General features: G+C 27.4%; 1 protein-coding gene across 1 annotated transcript; it reads left to right on the plus strand.

Annotated features, from left to right (window-relative positions):
• The first annotated feature begins 9,070 nt into the window (after positions 1–9,070).
• Positions 9,071–9,787, plus strand: LOC126553870 (uncharacterized). The gene is made up of 2 exons (XM_050208983.1): positions 9,071–9,422; positions 9,498–9,787. Exons 1-2 carry the CDS (start codon positions 9,071–9,073, stop codon positions 9,785–9,787), a joined length of 642 nt encoding a protein of 213 aa, XP_050064940.1.
• Positions 9,788–11,091: the final 1,304 nt, after the last annotated feature.

Genomic DNA, 11,091 nt, shown 5'->3' on the forward strand with positions numbered 1-11,091 from the left:
TAAAAATCATTAGTACATTTTAACTGTTTTCAGGGATTATTAAATTTTTCCAAGTCCAATATTCAATCAGAGATGACCGTAGCTAAAAACAGCATCTTGCAATCAGGAAATGAAATAAATTATAATACAATGAAACAAAATATTTCTAAAAATGTGTTTCCCAACTTATACAAGCTACTACAGATAGCCATAACTATTCCAATCAGCTCGGCTACATGTGAGAGAAGCTTTTCTGCAATGCGCAAAGTCAAGACATGGCTACGCACGAGTATGCTGCAAGAAAAATTCAATAACTCTTCAATATTGTACATTGAAAAAGATATCAATATCAATATTGAGAAAGTCATTGATATATTTGCTAATAAAAATAGATTTATTGTATTAAAATAATAAAATATTTATTATATTATAAATTAATAATTTTTAAAGTGCATTATATTATTATATAGTTAGTAATTCATATTTAGTAGTTGTGTAATAAAGTAATTTAGTAGTTGATGTGTACTGAAGAGTGAAGGTATGATAGATAATAGAGTGGGGGTGTGGGGGCGAAGCCCCCACGGCTTACTTTGCTAAGCAACATTTAAGCCCCCCCTCAAATTTGATCAAATCTCCGCCTATGGTGTGTCAAGCAATTGTGTCTTTTTAATTTACGCCACATTGAGATATTGTCGCCTTACAGGTCCGAACGGGTTTTATCGCCTCGGTGTTTCTAACGAATCTAGACGGAATTATCTATTTATATGAATTTATTTATAAATGGGTTAGGTTATTCAATGAACATAGATTTTTTATTAAGTTTTTATTATTTATATTTCTATTTCTATATTTTCAATCAAGGTTTTTTTTTATCAAATATACATTTTTTTCATAATTTGTATTTAAATACAAAAAAGCCAAGTAGAATAAAAATTGTGGTTGACAAAAAATCTGTTAAAGAAATCGACAAAAATCAATTTTTTTTAAAATGTACGAATTATTTTTTATCAAAAATCGATTTTTTTTATTAATTTTTCCCAATATACATATTAGATTCTGAACGAAGTGATGAATGTATTGATTTTACAATGATGTGTGTTTTTTTTTTTTTTTTTGTTTTTTTTGTTTCTGTGTACAGCATAACTAGTCGAATTAATGCTCCAATTTCAAATAATGGGGGTGGTTTCCGATGTAAAAGTGAATATCCTTATTATAGAGGTAAAAAGTTAACATTTTCCAACAGTTTTCAAAAAATCGAGAAAAACAAAAAAAAAATTACGGAAAAACGGCAATTTTTACGCAAAACCAGTTTTCGACCAAATCGATTTTTTTTTTATGGTTGTAATTCAAAAACTAATCACTGAAAATACTTGAAATTTTCACCAAATGTTAATGTCAGTGGTATCCGTATATAGTTAAATTTTCAAAAATTTTTGACTTTTTTTGAGTTATTTATAGACCACTGAAATTTTCGATTTTTTTGAGAAATTTTTTTTAAAGTGTCGATAAAAAATTTTTGGATGACCAAAAAGTTTTGAAAATTTAATACAAGGTTCCTTATGAGTTGTTTTTAATGTAGCTAAGAAAAATTAAAAATCGTTAGTCACAATTTTTTTTTATAAGCGTTTTTAGTTCAAATTTTTACGAAATCTGTCGAAAACGCGAAAATTTGCAAGTAATTTTAAAGTTGAAAAATCATAAAATTTTTTTCTTTTATAACTAAGTTTTGAAAATTTGGTACAAGGTTCTCCATAAATTTTTCTTCAAATATCTGTAAAAAAAACTCTACCGAATTCAGACAAAAAATTTTTATGAGTGTTTGAAATTTAAATTTTTATAAAACCGCGTTAAATAACAGTTTATCCTCAAACGATTTTAAATATTTGTTATTATTCAAAAAGTATAAGTCGTAGATACTTGAAAATTTTACCAGTTATTAAAATTCGCGTTTTCTTTACGTGATTTAATTTTCAAAATATTTTGACTTTTTTTGAGCTATTTATAGACAACTGAAATTTTCAATTTTTCTGAAAATTTTTTTTTTATGTGTCGATAAAATATTTCTAGCCCTATCAAAATACTTGAAAATTTAATGCAAAGTTCCTCATAAGTTATTATTATAGTGATTAAAAAATTATAAGAATACATAGCACAATTTTTTTTTATTAGCATTTGAAGTTCAAATATTAACAAAAATTCGTTAAAACTATGAATACTTGGAAATTATTTTGTAGATATATTTCATAAATATTTTTGTATAAGTAGCTAAGAGTTGAAAATTTAATACAAGGTTTTTCATTAGTTTAGCTTACAATTATTATAAAAGAACTTAAATTTTGTTGTATTCAGGCCATTAAAACATAAACCACCTTTTTCACCAACCACTATAAATTATATCCTAGGCTGACAAATCATCTTCGTTCAGAATCGTTTTTTGTATACAATGATAACTATCATTTGATTCAAATTTAACACTCCTATAATATATAATAATGATCCATACGGCACCTAATGTACAGCAGAGCGGTACTCACTTGCCCGCTTTTTTTTATTGATTTTGTATGAACCATCATTTTTTATGATTGTAAATTAATAGTTTTTAAAAAAAAATGTTCGATTAATATTTTTTAATAAATACTAATTTATTAAACTAGATTTTTTAAATTATGAATTTTTGGCCATTTAGATTTTAATTCAATTTCCATTTTTTTTTTTTTTTATAAATTTTGTGATTTTCATTACATATTTTTTATTGTAATTTTATAATACAGAATTTTTTAAGATTTCAATGTAAAGATTTTTTATAAAATATGTTTTTAATTAAATTCTTAAAAAAATTCTATTCGATAAAAATCAATAAGAAACTTATAATTAAATATAAAATCATTAAAACATATCTATATTTCTTACATTTCACGCATTTCAAAATTCGTACATTTTAAAAAATGGTAATTGAATAAAATCTATTGTATCAAAAAATTCATAATTTAAAAAACCATAGTTGAGAAAATACTAATAAAATTTCTGTTTGAAGAAAAAATGTGTATTAAATAAAAAATCAATATTTGATAAAACTATTTAAATTAAAAAAAATTCAGTATTTAATTAAAAATCTGTATAAAGTAAAAAATGTATACTTGATGAAAAGATCTATATTAAAAAAAAAATCTGTAATAAAAAATGTATATTTAATAAAAATATCTATATTACCTAATAAAAACTAAAAATTAAAATGACTAAAGATATATGTATATTAAACATAATAATTGAAATGATTCAAAATTAATTTGTAATGTTCGATTTAATAAACGTTCGCATAGAAATTCCAAAAAGGGTCATACAAATTCATACAAATGACGTATAATTATATTTGGATAAAAATTTTCGAAATTTTCTTTGTATTGGGGGTTGGGGACACGTACATGATAAAATAGTCATTCAGTGTAAATTTCAAAAATTTAATGTATTTTTTTGAATTACAGCAAAATAAGGAAATCGAAAGAATAACCAATGTTGTAAAAAATTTAACTTAAAACACTTAAACAGTTTGATTTGACTTTCTGGTGTGCATTTTTTTTTTTTTTTTTGATAAAAGTATACAAACTTTTAAGAAATCATTTATTAAATTTTAAAATCATAGATATAAAAAGTAAAATTGTATGAATTAAAAATAGTTTTTAAATTTTCGCGATTTTTACGTATTTTGTCAAAATTTGAAGTTAAACGCTCATAAAAAATTATTTTTGATTTACGATTAACTTTTTTTTTAATGTAAATTAATAAAAACTTACCAAGAACCTTGTATTAATTTCTTAAGTGTTTTGACCTAGCCAAAATTATTTTATCGAAAATGTCGTATGGGTATAATTATTAGTTCAACATGAGTCAAAATATTTTGAAAATGTTATTAAATTAAGACTTTATTTCCTACATTTATTTTAAGGAATTGCTGCACCTTCAGACATTGTTTGGTCCGATATAAGTTCTTATTTGAATGATGCCATGAGTAAAATGGACATTTATACTCTAGTTTTTAAAGGACGACATCAAATAAAAGAAAAGCTTGGATTGGTAATTAAAAATGTTACTGTAGAAACACCTGAGGTATGGGAACCTCATGTTACTAACTATGAGTCCGGTTTGTACCTATTTATTTTAAGCAAATATTATATTCAATCCATCTGTACAAATTGTTATAATAATATTAATTTATATTTGTTTATTAGATACTTCTTTTAGTACAAGTGATGAAGAAAATTTACCAAAAAAAAAAAATAGTTTTTACATTTTCTCCCGAAGAATGGAAAGAAATACAACCACGAGAATACGTTTATAGAATGAACGATAAAAATCGACCGCTATCAAGTTCCAAATCTTACATGGCTTTACCTAAAAACTCATGGAGTCCTGTGCTTGCTGAGCATTTTTGGATTCACACTCAGCTTCCTTGTACCTTGTCTTTTCGTAGAGCAAAAGTTAATCCTAGCGGAACAACTATATTAATGTTGTTGGTCGATGTACATCATGCAATTCGAAATTTTCAGGATTTGTAAGGGATATGCCACTAGAAAATTCAAGGTACATATAGTTACAATTAAATAGTATGAAGTAATAGAGTTAGTACCTACCTATAATGGAGTTTTTTATATTATGGTTCTAATTAGATTTTTATTCAAATTACATTTTTTAGTCAAGTAGTATTTGTTTGTTTAATTTTTTTTTTTTTGTCTTTGACTACCCTTTGTAATTCAAAATACATTTTTTATTAAAATTACACTTAACTATCTCCTGTCCAAATGCTAATAACTTTGGAAAGGATAAATTACTAACGTGCATTAACGAAGCACTAACGAATACAATTTGATTGGACCCGAAATTCGAAATGGGGGTTGCCATCGACATGGACCTATTTTATTAATTATTAATAGACACAACTTTGATTATTATTTTTAGAAATCTAATAAATATATAAATATTGAACTATTTTTTATAACGATTAATTTACTTAATATAATATGCAACGCTTTGACATGGTTGTAAAAATGGGATAGGGGAGAGCTGACAAAAATTTTTGAAGAATTCGTCAAATTATAATTTTGATTTCAAAATTCTAAAAATCACTTTGAAATTATTTGCACTAGTTTAGATAATTTCTATGAAAGAGGGGGTTAACTACATGACCATTATATCCGCTGTTGATCGTTTTACAGCCCTATAAAAAACTTATATAGGTATAATATATAATATATGGAATTAGCTTCATTAATAACCTTGAAAGTGATATTTTCATGTCATATAATTACTTTTAATTATTTAACAGAGTTTTAATGCACTGTTTGTACATCGGTAATTTCAATGAGCCCCATAGTAAATGCAATAAAAAAAGAAGATTGATTGGTCCAGCGAGAGAAAAGGCTTTAACGTCAATTATTGACAACAATATTGCTTGCGAAACTTACAGGGAAAAGGAAGCACATCGTCTAATGAAATTAGGTATGCTTCACTTATTATAATTTATACATTTCTTGAGCTCTATGATTCGTTGTTGTTCCTATCAAAATTCGCATACACACACACACACACACACACACACACACACACACACACACACACACACACACACACACACACAAAATAACATATATTATATTTAAATTAAATACATACAATGCTCCATCAGAATCCAACATTTTATTTATTTGACATTTTGATATGGAATATCAGTAAATCTTGGTTACTCTGTTTGTATTAGGGGACACTGAACCTGCAATAATTCCATCATCGAATTCATTACGACTTTTAAAGTCTCGGAAATTAGCTTCTAATCGTAGAAATGAAGATACGTTTATTTCATTGGCAATAATGATAAAAGAATCTTACTTTAAAAACATTTTACATGATATGGGATATGAACCTTTTTACATTCATTATCATGCTGCTGAACAAATAGCTATTTATAGGAGTTACTGTCAGACCACTAAATATCCTAAGATAGTTATTGATGCAACAGGTTCAGTGGTAAAAAGTTTTTCAAAATGTGGCATAGAAGAAAACAAAACTAAATCCCTTTTATTGTATGAAGCTCTATTATATGATGCTCAAAAACACCAAAATTTTACGGTAACCAATATGATAAGTGAGAGTCATTCAAATATTTCAATATCGAATTGGTTACAAAATTGGTTAAATTGTGATGTTCCGAAACCAAGAGAGGCAGTGTGTGACCATTCTATAGCCCTATTATCAGCTATTGTTAAGAGTTTCACCCAGTACTCAACTCTACAAGACTATCGGAGAGCTTGTGCTGGATTACTTAAGGAGACTGTATTTGACTATCAAGCACTTCCTCGCTGTTTTGTTAGAATCGACGTCGCGCATTTCATCAAAATAGCTAGCAAATGGACACCGTTAAAATCAATCACGCGATTGGCTAGAGAAATGATACTTCGTGCGATTGGGTTGTTAATCAAGTGCAAAACAATGAATGAAATTCGTGTGTTGCTATTATCTTTATTTGTATTGCTGACTAATGAAACAAATGGAACAGATATTGAGAATGGTGAAGAAACTCCCTGCGAACAACAAAAACGTTTTTTAACTGAAGCCACATCAACCGGTTTTGTTGATTTACAAATAGAGTTTGATGATATAGTATCATTAGCTGAAACTGAAGATGATGCTCGAATATTGATAGAAAATGAGTACGAACGCCAGAACGAAGCTTTGGATTTATACGAGAATCCATTTCAAGCATGGGCTGATGCCATTTTGTTAGAAAGTAAAACATTAATTAAAGATGGAACAGGTATCAATCCATTCTATTGCCCTGAATTGGTTTCTGTTCTTATAAAAACAACGAAAAATATACCTTTATGGTCTGCCGTAATGATACCAATTTTTGATTATGGAGAAGACATTTCTAGTTCTGCTGCTGTAGAATCAAGTTTCAAGAAACTTAAAAATATTACCATGAAACACATAAATTTACCAACGAACATCGAAATATTTTTGGAAAACCACATTCAAGCGCTCAAAGGATACTCACTGATACGTTATGCAAAAAATGAAATTCATCATTTACCATCTGTAAATAACGACAACAACTCTACGCCTCAAACGATGTGTGGAGTTTTAGAAGAAGGTGCTAGTGGAATAAATAGTGAAGAGAGGTCCTGTAATGGAATTGAAAGTCGTAAAGTCAACATATATAGTCATAAAAGTGATGATTCTGAAAATATTATGGTTGATGACACTTTGATAGCAACATTGAATGATGAAATAGCAGAAGAAAGAAATATTAAGCATACAACTTATCCGCTATGTAACGTAGGTAGGTACAATATTTATTTTGAAAATCATAAACGATTGATAAATGTACTTTAAATTTTAAATTGTTTGTTTTTAACACTTAATAATCTAACACAAATTTTGAAACAATAAATCATTTTAGTAGCAATACAATTATCACAGGTAACAATCAGAGAATGATAATCCTATCCAAAAAATGTTTTTAAATTTATTATTCATTAATACCTGCCGCGATCAGGATAAGGATAGAAAACAATTATTAAACAATTATTTGACACTAATTATTATGTAGGCATAGTTAATAATAATACAAATAGCGTATACCTTATGTAAAATTATACAAATTAATATATTTTTTTTTTTTTTTATTGAAATTAAGCCCGGCGACTAGGCCATTAGCTATCGTAGGATTATGTACTGTTATGGGGGTATGGGTGGTACGGTGGATTGATTTGTATGGTTGGTATTGAAAGTTGGTAACACGTGTGTGTTGGTTTGGTAGAATTTTCAAGTGGGCACCCGTAGGTATCTGCCATGCCCGGGTGGGGGATGGTGGCACTTATTCTCCGGACACCGTGACTTGCCCGAAGAATAATGCCGCCCGGTTGCCAAAATTAATATTTGTTCTATAATTAAACAAATATCTTATTAATTTTTTTTTATTTGATTTTGAACCCGGTTACCTATGGCCATAAGTTTTTGTAGAGGTTGGTTAGCAACACGTGTATGTGTGGCAAGGTTTTTGTCACTAAAAACCCAGATAGTCACCCATCCGGGAACTAGTGGCAGCGGGCAGATCTTACTTTCACTCTCGCCCCGTCATTAATTGCAGCAACCGCACTACGCCAAGCTAATCTTATTCTATTGATTTCACATATTTACTTATATTTACATTATAACAAGCTAAAAAAATTATGTATACATTTATAAAATTTAACTTTAAAGTAGAAAAAACAAAATATAAAAAAATATCCTTAAACTATATTGAAATATTAAAAGTATAATGTATTCATTATCTTAGCAATTGTTTTAATCGTGTAATAAAAATAAATAAGTATTTATTATATTGACTTTCTATTTTATTTTTGGTTATTTTTTTATTTTTTTTTTATATTAGAAAAAAGTGATTTAAATGAAGAGAGCTTGGCCCTTGAAAATTGGAACCGTAAAAAACCTAGAAAATCAAAATCATACCTGGTGCCCAATCCTCATTTACGATACCTGGACATAAGTAATTCACGAAGTATGAAGTCCTTACCAATTTTAAAAAATGGGTCTCGATTTGAAGAATTAAAAAGCAGTAAAACAAAAAATATTCAGGGAAAAGTTATTTTCAGCAACACCTGTGCAATTGATTCTATTACATCAATTCTTATGGTAATTATTGACATTGAATAAAAATATTAGTTTTTATGATCATTCATATCATTGTACTAATATTATTTTAATGAATGATAAGTAATAGTACTACAATAAAATAAAATACTATTAACTACTGTAAACTGTTACTAAATATTAACTTATATATATAACGTACAAAAAAACCTATAGTAATTTATACATTTATTTAAGTCATTTCTTGAATATGTTGATTTCAAAATTAGATCGATTAAAACCATTTCCGTTTATTATAACCTAAATATTTTTATAGGTATCTTATTGTGATAGCCAAAACTATTCCAAAATTATTGATTTAATAGATTCGGATTATTTTTGTTTCATTTCGAGTATCGTTAAAAATGGCATAACATCTGCAACGTACTCGACACGATCTGAGATAATCATGCACTATTTAAATCCAGAAACTCGCTCATTAGAATATGACACCACACTGGCTATTTGTGACGCTACTGCTGGTTATGTGATAGATAAATTATTTATTGATTTTCCATCACTTAAAGAAATTACTGAGTGTTCATCTAACGTGTGCCTTAATAAATCTTACATGAATTATAATTTTATAACATTTCAAACTGACATAGAAACAAACATAAGTCAACTTCAGCAGTATTTAAATGACCGCACGAGTATTAAAGAACACCAACAATGTTCAAATGAAAAGTGTGATGGAATAAAAAAAACAAAATTTTTAATTTCACCAATGCACCTATTCGTTGACGTTTTATTTTGGGAAGGTAATAATTTATTATTGTAAATATATATTTATTCATGGTACACACCTAACTTTTTTTTAACATTTTTAATTTTAGGAGAAGACATGATTTCAAGTCAGCGAAGCAGTGAAGCTGCTACACTAATGAAATTGAAACTGTGTGATATTCCTCAAATACTTACACACGGTACGAAAAAATATGAACTGAGGGGTGTACTATGTTTTCACAAAGGAAAAGGTGGTTTAAGAAGCTCAGTGGGACACTATACGGCATACACAAAAAGATATGGCCGAAACTGGGAGTTGTTTGACGACTTAAAAAAAAAACCAATACCTGTCAAAGAAACGACAACTGTAAATTGTGAATTTTTAGTTTATACTGTATAATTACTTAATATTAAAAATTATTATAAGATTTATATGTTAAATTAGTTGAAAAGACAAGATCTCTTTTAATCTTATTTGACTCTTATCATTCATTGTCACATTTAAGTGTACATTTTTTTTATTAGTTAAATTATATTATACATACAATTTTATTATATATAATATAAAACATATACTAAATCTAAATTGATTTACAGGTTGACGACTATTAACAATACTTATCATGAAAAATAACGGAAAGTAAAAAAATTAGCAATCCTAGTAATATCCAATAAGGTATAAATTTCTTAAAAAAAAAAATGAATAAAAGGTCGTAGTTATTGGATGTATAAATTTAGGCTAGTTAGTAGTTATAAAGTATACCTACATTAAGTTCCCGTCACCACTGCTTTGGGATGAGAGCGGGCAAATGGGTGACTCTCAGCTGTACAATAAGTCACAAGTGACCAGTGAGTCGCTGTAATGGAAGGTATTACTTAAATTTGAATTCAATGATATTACTTATATCATTGTATAAGAAAAACGATTTTGAGCGGAGACGGTTTGTAGGGAATTGAATATTTAATATTATATTTTTAAATACTGTTTGCATTAATACGATAGCCAGTAGGTCGATTTAATATTATTTGCATAGGTATTATCATATTTGTATAATACAACAATATACTTAAGAAATTTCGAGTACCAATAAATAATATTTTTAAATTAAAAAAAAAACTAAAATCGTTAGAACTTTAAATACTTATAAAAAAAAAAATAGTGAATTTGTATTTTTAATATTTTTAAAACACTTGTTTACAAACACATCGGCACCCTTGTATTACATTTTTAAGCTTAATGGCAGAACGAATAACATTTTACTGATGTAAAGAGACAAAACAAATTTAAAAAATTAAAAATTGAAAATATCAATAAACAGCTAAAAAGGAGTAAAATTATTTTGAAAACTTTATCAAGTATGTAAGTGGTGTAATAAACATATACATATATGATGAACATTTCAAATATCCACAAATATTCGTTTGTGAATTAGAATAAAATAAGAAAATTACTACATTGCAAATTGTTGCTAATTGGCTGCTAAATGTTGACATGAAACTCAAGTCGAAATTCGCATTTTTTAAATACGGGGTGGGGCTGGGGACATGTGCAAATTTCGGAAACCTCTTTTACGGACGAAATATTTGTTTGCAAATTTCCACGACTACATTGCAAATTGTTGCTAATTGACTGCTAAATTATGGTTCAAGAAAATTTTCAAAATGTTTTTTTTTTATGATATGGGTGGGGCTGGGGACATGTGC

This window comes from Aphis gossypii, unplaced genomic scaffold (assembly GCF_020184175.1).
Source record: "Aphis gossypii isolate Hap1 unplaced genomic scaffold, ASM2018417v2 Contig00357, whole genome shotgun sequence".
NCBI lineage: Eukaryota > Metazoa > Arthropoda > Insecta > Hemiptera > Aphididae > Aphis > Aphis gossypii.